Consider the following 12,437-nt stretch of genomic DNA (forward strand, 5'->3'; position numbering starts at 1 on the left):
TTGCAGTTGATTCATATATGACTTATTTCCATCAGCGTAGAATATATTCATGTAGTCAAATAGGGGTTGAATTAGTGCACTATATAAGTTGCATGATGCTTTCTTTTCTAGAGCATTAAATAGGGGTTGTAATAGCCAGATTCTTTATTTATTTTTTTACATGTGTAAACCAAAATCAGCTTATGAGTCATTGAAGAAAAGTGGAATTGTAATCTTACCAACAACTCGCACATTATATAAACATGATCACACTTTAAAAATACATCTGGATTTCAAGAAGACGTTTTCAACGAAATGGTTGAATTAACAGACCTTGACAATCTGCCGGAACACGAAAAATATTTTGCACTTTTGTTAAATGAAATGACTATCAAGCCTGATGTAAATAATCAAAAATGTCTTGATTAGAATCAAGACCTAAAAAGTATCGATAAGACTGAGGTTATCACTTGTCTGAAGGATCAGATATTAATGTTTCTTTTTAATTGAAACTTAAATGCATGCTTAAGAAAAAACAACGTTCCATTACCGTTTTCCGTTGAAATAAATTAGTTTACTGGTAATAAATTTCAAAAATTTACTTATCTGGGCTTTTCGACCACAATTCCATTCCCCGAAAACATTTTATCATTACATTAATTACTTTTGGGAGAGCACGTGTATGGTTTTGCGTTTTAAAAGGTTCCTAAAGACGTTACATCCCCATTCGTAACCGGCACGCTTCGCAGTGGTACATTTTAATTATTCTAAAACCAATGGCGCCAAATTCAATAGGGACAGTAAGATTTTTACTCGCGGTTTTGCAAAATGATGTAATATCGAGTGTACTTTAGTGAACCGTCTTATTGTTCTTTCTCATAGTTCAGGTCATGATCAGTGTTACTGACCAATTTCTCTCTCTAGTTTCTAACAATGGTTAGAGACTATTTGATATGGCACGGCACAACGTTATATACATTTGTAAATTCTAAGTAGCACAAAAGGAAAAATAATCCATTTTTTTATATTTTGGTTTGAAATAAATAAACTCATGATAGTAGTTATAACGAACAGAGCGTCAAGAGAATGGCACCGGTAATGAGCAGCCAAAAGAGAGGAAAGTTTGCTTCAAGGTAGCAGAGGGACATGGTAGTGAAAATAGTAATCTAGAATTTTGTTCGTTCAAACCTTAATATATCATGAAAAATTCAAGTGAGGAGGCGGCACTACCTAGAAAGATTGATTTTGGCAGATAACAGCGAAAAAATTATTTTCTACAAACACTGGGACTATGGGAGGGTTTCTGGGCCGCAGGTCGTACATGATGAGATTTCAACACCAGTTTACATCAATTCTCCCTGGTCGTACTAGTAGCAAGTTAAGCTATAGTTTGCTCAGGTCCTGTTAGTCTCGAAAGGGTTATATGGTGCTTGTAACTTTTAAAAGGTTGTTGTCATGGCTAAACAGACCGCTATTACAGTTTTTTTTATTGTTTTACAGCTTATTTTGACACGTTATCTCCCAAAAGTAATTAATGTAATGATAAAATGTTTTCGGGGAATGGAATTGTGGTCGAAAAGCCGAGATAAGTAAATTTTTGAAATTGATTACCAGTAAAATAATTTATTTCAACGGAAAACGGTAATGGAACGTTGTTTTTTCTTAAGCATGCATTTAAGTTTCAATTAAAAAGAAAAATTAATATCTGATCCTTCAGTCTTATCGATACTTTTTAGGTCTTGATTCTAATCAAGACATTTTTGATTAATATCTGTTCCTTCAGTCTTCATTTTAATTAAGAATGTTAAGAAACTGTTTTACATTTTCAAATCTGCACTAAGCAGAAACATATATAAAGGGGACCATAACTTTAGCTCAATCAGACATTTATAATGATACTACAAAAAAAACGAAAATCAATAAAAGTTTGTATTCTTATTGTAATTAACATAATACAATTTTTTACAATCATTTAGTAAAACGCGAGGTGCCTCCCTAAAAATTCCAGAAATAGGACCAAATTGACAATTTTACAAAATTTGTCATAAGCCCAAAATGAAATTCGGATATCCTTAAAATTTCATAAGGACGATCCGAGATTGTCAATTTCAAACTTTTTTGTAGCAAAAACTAAAGTCTGTTTGATATTAAGCTTAAAATCTTAAACAAAATATAGTCAGGGCTACCCTAAAAGTTCACAAAGATGATCCAAGATTGTTAATACGCCAAAAAAGTGCCATCTTCAAAATATGTAGCCGGGGAAAAGAGAGCGTGATCGAGTGGGCTATGCTAGTGGTTGGAAGTCGCGGGGGTTGGGACAGGGATAAGGGAGTTGAGATGGATTGGAAATGATGATGGGAGACCTGCGGCACCGTATCTCTCCCTATGTACCTCGCGCACGCCCCTACCCTTCGGTAGGCGATTGCAAAGTGCTGCCGCGGAGCGCCATTTTATTTGTATGAGAACTAGCTTCTATTTTGAAGATAGATGGAGCGCCTTTTACAATTTCGTCCAGTACGACCCTACCTAACCGCTGAGGATGCTGAGAGGACCATGTTGCCGTAGGTGGGGGTACACAGCCAACGCTATAGGTATGGGGGTTTCAACTCCATTCCTCTCTCCTTCAAGGTAGGGACTCCAGGCATAGCCAACTCCATCACGCACTCGATAACGCAAAGCAATTCGAGCCAGCGTGGGATGTTGGACATCTTCTCCGACTGCCACCGCATCGCCAACATCTTCTCCTGCCACCGCATCGCCAACACCCATTTCGCCTGCCACCGCATCGCCAACATCTTCTTAGCCTGCCACCGGATCGCCAACTTCCATTTTGCCTGCCACCGGATCGCCAACATCTTCTGCGCCTGCCACCGCATCGCCAACACCCATTTCGCCTGCCACCGCATCGTCAACATCTTCTTAGCCTGCCACCGGATCGCCAACTTCCATTTTGCCTGCCACCGGATCGCCAACTTCCATTTTGCCTGCCACCGGATCGCCAACATCTTCTGCGTCTACCACCGGATCGCCAACATCTTCTGCGTCTACCACCGGATCGCCAGCACCCATTTTGCCTGCCAACGGATCGCCAACATCCAAGTGGGTGCTGGCTATCCGGTGGCAGGCGAAATGGGTATTGGCGATCCGGTGGCTGGAAAAATGGGTGCTGACGATCCGGTGGCAGTCAAAATGGAGGCCGTCGATCCGGCGGCAGGCGTAGATGATGTTGGCGGTGCGGTGGTAGGCAAAATGGATGTTGGCGATCCGGTGGCAGGCAAAATGGGTGCTGGCGATCCGGTGGCAGGCGAAGATGTAAGCGATGCACTGGTAGGCAAAATGGATGTTGGCGATTCTGTGGTAGGCGAAATGCGTGCTGGCGATGCGGTGGCGGGAAAAGAAGATGTTGGCGATGCGGTGGCAGAAGAAGATGTTGGCGATGCGGTGGCAGGCGGAGAAGATGTTGGCGATGCGGTGGCAGGCGAAATGGGTGCTGCCGATGCGGTGGCAGGCGGAGTGGGTGCTGGCGATGCGGTGGCAGGCGGAGTGGGTGCTGGCGATCTGGTGGCAGGCAAAATGGGGGCTGGCGATCCGATGGCAGGCGAAGAAGATGTTGGCGATCCGTTGGCAGGCAAAATGGGTGCTGGCGATCCGGTGGCAGGCGCAGAAGATGTTGGCGATCCGGTGGCAGGCAAAATGGAAGTTGGCGATCCGGTGGCAGGCTAAGAAGATGTTGACGATGCGGTGGCAGGCGAAATGGGTGTTGGCGATGCGGTGGCAGGCGCAGAAGATGTTAGCGATCCGGTGGCAGGCAAAATGGAAGTTGGCGATCCGGTGGCAGGCTAAGAAGATGTTGGCGATGCGGTGGCAGGCGAAATGGGTGCTGCCGATGCGGTGGCAGGCGGAGTGGGTGCTGGCGATGCGGTGGCAGGCGGAGTGGGTGCTGGCGATCTGGTGGCAGGCAAAATGGGGGCTGGCGATCCGATGGCAGGCGAAGAAGATGTTGGCGATCCGTTGGCAGGCAAAATGGGTGCTGGCGATCCGGTGGCAGGCGCAGAAGATGTTGGCGATCCGATGGCAGGCAAAATGGAAGTTGGCGATCCGGTGGCAGGCTAAGAAGATGTTGACGATGCGGTGGCAGGCGTAATGCGTGTTGGCGATGCGGTGGCAGGCGCAGAAGATGTTGGCGATCAGGTGGCAGGCAAAATGGAAGTTGGCGATCCGGTGGCAGGCTAAGAAGATATTGGCGATGCGGTGGCAGGCGAAATGGGTGCTGGCGATGCGGTGGCGGGCGAAGAAGATGTTGGCGATGCGGTGGCGGGCGAAGAAGATGTTGGCGATGCGGTGGCAGGAGAAGATGTTGGCGATGCGGTGGCAGGCGAAGAAGATGTTGGTGATGCGGTGGCAGGCGGAGAAGATGTTGGCGATGCGGTGGCAGGCGAAATGGGTGCTGGCGATGCAGTGGCAGGCGAAATGGGTGTTCGTGAATTATATGTAGAAAGAAATGACCAAAGTAACAAACTAACTTTATTTAAAATCAAAAAACAAAAATTGTGATCTTTCCAGTAAGGTGCCGAACGTTATACTAAAAATTCTCTTTCAAAGATGTTTTGCTCGAAAAACCAGTCCTCTATTGTGTGTAAGAAGCCCCCGATTGACATTTACCCCCATTTTTACAAAATATCCCCCTATAGGAAAGCAAGGCTTGGTATAGAATTAACTACAGGTACTTTTTGAATAATGAAAAACATGGAGTATATCATAATAATGTAGCTGACCCTGCATTACAACGAATAAGTGATGTTGTTCGACTGAACATCCCGCCCGCCTTGAAATGCTTGTTTTCAATTAAGTTTTTTTATAACAAATGTTTGATTTTGCTAATATTTGAATGTTTTTACTCTAACGGCAGCGGGCAAAGTTTTGTAATTGGTCTGAGTTCCTTGTCAACTGTTTTTAAAGTTACCACACGAACACAATTATCAGCACCTGGATGTAGTTGCAAGATACGTCCCATTTTCCATTTGGTAGGAGGAAGATCAGATTCTTTAATGAGAACAAGATCGCCAACTGCTAGATTTGGTTTTTTCTTGACCCATTTGGGCCTTTGTTGCAACCTTGAAAGGTATTCACTGCTCCACCGTTTCCAAAAGTGTTGTAGGATTTGTTGGCCCACCTGCCATTTGGAAAGTCTGTTGAGTTTTGTAGTGGTTAGATCTGGTTCCGGAATTGCTGTTAAGGCATCTCCTATCAGGAAGTGTCCTGGAGTTAATGCTCCCAAACTAGTTGGGTCTGTAATGAGGGGAGTCAGTGGTCGAGAATTTACACATGCTTCAATTTGGCAAAGCAATGTTTGCATTTCTTCAAACGTCAAGTTTGTTGCTCCTATTACTCTTTTTAGATGAGATTTTACCGACTTCACCCCTGCTTCAAATAATCCACCAAAATGTGGTGCTGCAGGTGGATTAAAATTCCATTGAATTCCTTCATCAGTGCACCAGAGTGACACCTGATCATTGTGTGTTGTTGTGGTTATGAATTTCAAAAATTCTTTCATCTCTCGATTTTCACCAATGAAATTGGTTCCGCAATCACTGTTCATCTCTGCTGGTTTTCCTCGTCGAGATACAAATCTCTTTAGTGCAGCGAGGAATGCGTCAGTAGTCATGTCACTGACTAGTTCCAGATGTAAAGCGCGTGTGGAAAAGCAGACAAATACAGCAATGTATGCCTTGAACATTTTGTTCCCTCTTCCTTTGATGACGCGCAGAAGGAAAGGACCCGCATAATCCACTCCACAATGTAAAAACGCTCGTGAAGGGTTTACTCTTGGTGCTGGTAAGTCTCCCATTAATTGTTGTATGGTAGACGCTTGTTGTCTTACACAGCGCATGCATTTTCTAATGTGGAATCGAACCGCATCTTTAAGGCCAATGATCCAATATTTTCTCTGCAGTATGGCTAGAAGCAGTTGAGCTCCTCCATGGAAACTTTTCTCGTGTTCATGTTTGATGAGAAGGTCAATTAGAAGGCTTTTCTTTGGTAGAATTATTGGATTTTTCTGACTTCCTGGTATGTTAGCATGGCGCAATCTTCCACCAACACGTAGAACCTGGTCCTTATCTAGATATGGATTTAAACATAGCAATTTGCTTGTCTTCTTTAGTTGCTTGTTGGTTTTAATTCGTTGAATCTCCTCTAAGTAATGTTCCGATTGTACTACTTTAATCCAATGCGTTAAGGCGTTATCCAATTCAAATGTAGTTAATGTTCCTTTTCTTTTGTTATCCAGAAGAGGTGCTTTCTGTTTTTCCTTAACTGCTATCTTCAGATTATGTACAAATCTCAATAAGTAAGCCGTGACATGGATCAGCTTTCTGAATGATGAAATAGATGTTAAGAGAGAAGTGTCGTAGTGAAAGTGAGTTGCTATGTGCTTGCTCTTTTTTTCTTCTTTCAAACACTCTTCTGACTCTGGTGTGCTGTCATTTGCGTCAATTGGTGTTTGTTGTTTTAACCATTGCGGTCCATGCCACCATAAGTCGTGAATTCTCATTTCCGCCACAGATATGCCTCTTGATGCACAATCACATGGGTTAGAATTTCCTGAGACGTGGTGCCATTTCATGTTTGGAATGGTCTGCTGAATCTGAGAAACTCTGTTTGCTACAAATGTTTTCCATCTTTGTGGAGTTGATGATATCCATGCTAGGACTATTGTTGAATCAGTCCATCCATGTATTTCTTGGATGTCAATCTTGAGTGATTCTTGAATTATCTTCATCAATCGTGTTAATAATAACGCTCCGCAAAGTTCTAATCTGGGAATTGATTCTGAGTTTAATGGTGAAACCCTTGTTTTTGCTGCTACAAGTGTAACTTGTACTTGGCCTTTGATATCTATGGTTTTAAGATACACAGCAGCGGCATATGCTTGTTCAGAAGCATCACAAAACCCATGTAAACTGATTTCTTGTACCTCTGGTTGAGATATGTGACGCTGTATAGTGATGTTTTGAATTTCTGGCAATTCCTTTCTGTATGAGGTCCATTTGTTCAATAACCACTCGTTTTCTTTGTTTGCCGATAAAGGTTGATCCCAATCTAGCTTGCACGACCAAAGTTGTTGAAGAATAATTTTTGCGATGATTATGATCGGAGCTAGAAAACCCAGAGGATCGAATATCCTTGACGTATCAGACAAAATAGTTTTCTTCGTGACAAGATTTGTTGTCTTTGGCAACGTAACTTAGAATATGAAATGATCAGCTGACGGTTGCCAATATAATCCAAAAGTTTGGACCGTGTCTTCGTTGTCTATCTTCATTGGACCTTGTAATTCTCTGAATTCTGGAGGTAACGATTCCATTAATGCGGGATTGTTTGACGCCCATTTTCTGAGTTCGAATCCTCCTTTTTAGGTTAACTTCAGCAATTCTGCTTGCAGGTCTAAGATTGCAGACAATGTTTCTCCTCCTGACATTAGATTATCCACATAAAAGTCATTTGCAAGAACTGGTGACGCCAAAGAAAACTCTTCTTTCTCGTCATGAGCCAATTGTTTCAATACTTTTACTGCCAAATAAGGAGCTGCAGATGTTCCATATGTTACTGTGAGTAATCTGTATGTCTGAATGGCATCATTCATGTTTGATCTCCAGACTATTCTTTGAAAGTCAGTATCATCTGGATGTACTAAAATTTGTCTGTACATTTTTGCAAGATCTGCGACTATTGCAATGGAATGCAAACGAAATCGAATGAGAAGATTAATCAGATCTTCCTGCAGCTTGGGTCCAACAAGAAGAATGTCATTGAGTGAGACTCCTGTTGATGATTTGGCTGAGCCATCAAAAACAGTTCGTAGACTTGTAGTTGTACTTGATGCGCTCATGACTGCATGATGTGGTAGGTAGAAAGTAGGACCAGATGTTGTCCTCTCTGATTCCTCATTCACCAGTTCCATATGTCCGAGAGCAAGATATTCAGTCATGAACTGTTGATATTTTTCGCTTTTGGCGGGATCTTTTTCTAATTGTCTTTCCACACATTTGAATCTTCGAATTGCTGTTTTTCTTGAATCACCCAATACGTTTGGGTTTGTTTTGAATGGTAGTCGCACCACGTATCTTCCAGATTTGTCTCTTGAATGGGTATCAGTGAAGATTTTCTCACACTCGGCTTCTGTTGCGGAAAGTGGTTTTCTATTTGAAAGTTCTTCTAAGGTCCAGAAATTTTCAACTTGATTGTTGAGTGAGCAGTGATGGACTTGTTTGTGGGCTTGATTGTCAAACGAGGTTGATTGCCCTGATATGACCCATCCGAAAATAGTGTTAAATGCCCCTGGTGTGTTAGGTGGTCCTTTTACTATTCCATTTTCCATTATGTCAATGTAAATGTCAGCTCCAAGTAAGATGTCAACTTCACTTGGTATGTGAAATGTTGGATCAGCTAATTGCAATCCTTTGATATGTGACCACTTGCTAGGATCACATGGTTTTAGGGGCATCAGTCCTGTGACTCTCTTGAGAAGAAGTGCTTCGACTATTAAGTCCTCGTTGCTAGTTGAGCTTGTCCTTATGTGTAGACTGACGCTGTTGTGACAATAGTCAATTTCTTTGTCTCCAATGCTTCCTATTGATATGGATAACCTTGATCTCTTCAGTTGCAATTTCTGTACGCAGGATTCACTGATAAAACTTGTTTGAGAAGCTTGATCCAAAAGAGCTCTTGCCTTTTGATATCTTCCAGCTGCATCTTTAACGTGAATGACTGCAGTGGCTAAGAGGACATTTGCTTTGCCACCTGATTGTGAAATATGAGAAACGATAGTATTGGTTGACTGATCCTTTTCTTCTAATGTTTCTCTTGTTTCAGTTGGATGTAGAAGAGTGTTATGTTTTGAAGAACATTTTCGACAATTTCCACCCTTGCAATCACGCGTTTGGTGATCTGATCGCAAGCAAGTACTACATAAGGCATTCTTCTTGACTAAGTTCCAACGATCTTCATTTGATGCTTTCAAAAAGACATTACATTTGTAAATGGCGTGTCCTCCATTTGAACAAATGCTGCATTTGCCTCGAGCTGTTCCATAATGAGCAACTGCTGATTTCTTGAATGTTTCTTGAATGTGCTTCTGTTTGGCTTGTGTACCTGTTGGTTGAGCTGCCGATAACGCTCTTGCTCGTGTTTCAAGAAACAGCTTTAATTGATCGAATGTGGGTAATGAACTACCCGTTTGAGAGAGCTCCCATTGTCTGCGAGACTCATTATCTAACTTCCCTTTGACTGTATACACTAGTATTGCGTCCCCGTAGTCTACTGGTTGTTTTAAAACCTTCAAAGATCTTACGCATTCTACTGTTGTGTCGATGAGACGACGAATCATTGTGGCAGATTCAGATGTAATATTGGGTTGTGTAAAGAGACGCTTGAGATGTGCATCGATTATTTCCTTTTCATTATTGAATCTATTCAACAGTATGTCCCACGCTTCCTTGTAGTTGGCCTCGGTAGCTGGGATGGACTGTATTAATTGTGCTGCCTCATTCCGTACCGCTTGTTTGAGGTAATGAAACTTTTGCACATCAGATAGTTTTGCATTAGCGTGTACTGTTGTCACGTATAAGTCATGAAATGGGATCCATTCTGTATATGCTCCACTAAAAGTTGGTATTTCTAACTTGGGTAATTTGATGTCCCCAAGAGTTGACCCTGCTACACTCCCTGAGCTAGTTGGTTGTGTACTAAGAGCTGCTGCTCTTTGAGTAATAACGTCAGTGAAAAAGATCATTAAGTCTTCTAACCTTGTGCTTTGATAATGGTATTCTTCTGCATGAGCATCAAAATCTTCGGGAGGACATATTGAGATGATACTATTTTGAAGTGTGTCCAGCTCCTTGGTGTAATGTTCCACCTTGTTTTTGTAGATTTGTAAAGCTGCATCACTTAAAGGTGTGGTAGCATGATTTGCTACTATAGTCTCAGTTCTGGTGATTTGTCCTTTAATGATTTTCCTTTTGTTTAACAGTTGATCCATAGTTAAATGTTAAGAAATGCACTCAAGTTGAAATGTTGTTGAACTAGAGTCACTACGTTGCCATACACACAATTTGATCACGATTATTTATCCAGTTCGGGTTTGATGACAACAAACAAAATGTCTTGACCGACTAATTGTTCTTATAAACCGCTTTGAATATCCGGCTCGACGGACCATTAAATGTTCGTGAATTATATGTAGAAAGAAATGACCAAAGTAACAAACTAACTTTATTTAAAATCAAAAAACAAAAATTGTGATCTTTCCAGTAAGGTGCCGAACGTTATACTAAAAATTCTCTTTCAAAGATGTTTTGCTCGAAAAACCAGTCCTCTATTGTGTGTAAGAAGCCCCCGATTGACATTTACCCCCATTTTTACAAAATATCCCCCGATAGGATAGGTATAAGGCTTGGTATAGAATTAACTACAGGTACTTTTTGAATAATGAAAAACATGGAGTATATCATAATAATGTAGCTGACTCTGCATTACAACGAATAAGTGATGTTGTTCGACTGAACAATGGGTGCTGGCGATGCGGTGGCAGGCGAAATGGGTGCTGGCGATGCGGTGGCAGGCGGAGTGGGTGCTGGCGATGCGGTGGCAGGCGGAGTGGGTGCTGGCGATGCGGTGGCAGGCGGAGTGGGTGCTGGCGATCTGGTGGCAGGCAAAATGGGGGCTGGCGATCTGGTGGCAGGCAAAATGGGGGCTGGCGATCCGATGGCAGGCGAAGAAGATGTTGGCGATCCGTTGGCAGGCAAAATGGGTGCTGGCGATGCGGTGGCGGGCGAAGAAGATGTTGGCGATGCGGTGGCAGGCGGAGAAGATGTTGGCGATGCGGTGGCAGGCGGAGAAGATGTTGGCGATGCGGTGGCAGGCGGAGAAGATGTTGGCGATGCGGTGGCAGGCGGAGAAGATGTTGGCGATGCGGTGGCAGGCGGAGAAGATGTTGGCGATGCGGTGGCAGGCGGAGAAGATGTTGGCGATGCGGTGGCAGGCGAAATGGGTGCTGGCGATGTGGTGGCAGGCGAAATGGGTGCTGGCGATGCGGTGGCAGGCGAAATGGGTGCTGGCGATACGGTGGCAGGCGGAGTGGGTGCTGGCGATGCGGTGGCAGGCGAAATGGGTGCTGGCGATGCGGTGGCAGGCGAAATGGGTGCTGGCGATGCGGTGGCAGGTGGAATGGGTGCTGGCGATCTGGTGGCAGGCGAAGATATAAGCGATGCAGTGGTAAGCAAAATGGATGTTGGCGATTCTGTGGTAGGCGAAATGGGTGCTGGCGATGCAGTGGCGGATGAAGAAGATGTTGGCGATGCGGTGGCAGGAGAAGATGTTGGCAATGCGGTGGCAGGAGAAGATGTTGGCAATGCGGTGGCAGGCGTAGAAGATGTTGGCGATGCGGTGGCAGGCGAAATGGGTGCTGGCGATGCGGTGGCAGGCGGAGTGGGTGCTGGCGATGCGGTGGCAGGCGGAGTGGGTGCTGGCGATCTGGTGGCAGGCAAAATGGGGGCTGGCGATCCGATGGCAGGCGAAGAAGATGTTGGCGATCCGTTGGCAGGCAAAATGGGTGCCTGGCGATCCGGTGGCAGGCAAAATGGAAGTTGGCGATCCGGTGAGTAGTATAGGGCTACACTTCGTACCTCCGTAGGTGTAGAATGTAGGTGTAGAGTGTAGGTGTAGAATGTCAAGGTCACAGTGTCAATGCCCTCTCGCCACGCCCCCAACTCGCGCGTGCCCCCTGGAAAACTCGCGCGCGCCCCCTCGCGGGAAAACTCGCGGGCCCCCGCGCGCCCCCTGGCGGCTGCGCCCCCTCGCGGGAAAACTCGCGCGCCCCCTCGCGGGAAAACATTGCGCGGGTATCTGGCAGTCCTGTCTACAACTGTATCTGTGACGTCATTGGCGGGAAAACACCTGTCAGTCTCTTCTACAATTGTATTTGTGACGTCATTGATAAGAGACGAGAATTTATTAAACGTACATGGCCAAGGGTTAATGATAGGCTGAAAGTTGCGCAATCCATTGTAATATTTAGTTTGACTCAAAATTTTAACCTTTTTTCAAGGAGTTTATTTTGATTATGGTATTGTTTTTAATGGTAATTAAAAGTCAGTCTCTTCTACAACTGTGACGTCATAGATAAGAGACGATAAAAACTTTAAACGTACATTGCCAAGGCTTAAATCTTCTACAATTGTATCTGTGACGTCATTGATAAGAGACGAATGGAAGCTTTAAACGTACATTGCCAAGGGTTAAATCTTCTACAATTGTAGCTGTGACGTCATTGATAAGAGATGATACGGGTGTAGAGTTACGCTTACAAAAGGAACAAAGATTTGTCAGCCCAAACGGAATCAAATACCAGTACTTAGTTTCAAAATACAATCACAGAAAAGTAAGCGTGTGTAAATACT

General features: G+C 43.8%; 2 protein-coding genes across 2 annotated transcripts; both read right to left on the minus strand.

The window, feature by feature from the left end:
- Window positions 1-4,873: 4,873 nt before the first annotated feature.
- Window positions 4,874-7,345, minus strand: LOC149637888 (uncharacterized). Its single transcript, XM_089850797.1, has 2 exons — window positions 7,251-7,345; window positions 4,874-7,163 (listed from the first exon to the last, which is right to left on the minus strand). Exons 1-2 carry the CDS (start codon window positions 7,343-7,345, stop codon window positions 4,874-4,876), a joined length of 2,385 nt encoding a protein of 794 aa, XP_089706923.1.
- Window positions 7,346-7,393: 48 nt separating this feature from the next.
- On the minus strand, window positions 7,394-10,018 carry LOC149637889 (uncharacterized). Its single transcript, XM_089850798.1, has one exon. It carries the CDS (start codon window positions 10,016-10,018, stop codon window positions 7,394-7,396), a length of 2,625 nt encoding a protein of 874 aa, XP_089706924.1.
- Window positions 10,019-12,437: the final 2,419 nt, after the last annotated feature.

Source organism: Phalangium opilio, unplaced genomic scaffold, assembly GCF_054372755.1.
Source record: "Phalangium opilio isolate 3A_F unplaced genomic scaffold, DU_Popi_V2 ptg000094l_1, whole genome shotgun sequence".
NCBI lineage: Eukaryota > Metazoa > Arthropoda > Arachnida > Opiliones > Phalangiidae > Phalangium > Phalangium opilio.

Excerpts from the sequence above, each read along its gene's own strand:
- LOC149637888 (XM_089850797.1), bottom strand. The coding sequence starts at position 7,345 with ATGGAATCGTTACCTCCAGAATTCAGAGAATTACAAGGTCCAATGAAG. Across the intron at positions 7,164-7,250 it reads TTTGGATTATATTGGCAACC|GATATTCGATCCTCTGGGTT; the intron begins GTCAGCTGATCA and ends TGATACGTCAAG.
- LOC149637889 (XM_089850798.1), bottom strand. The coding sequence starts at position 10,018 with ATGGATCAACTGTTAAACAAAAGGAAAATCATTAAAGGACAAATCACC.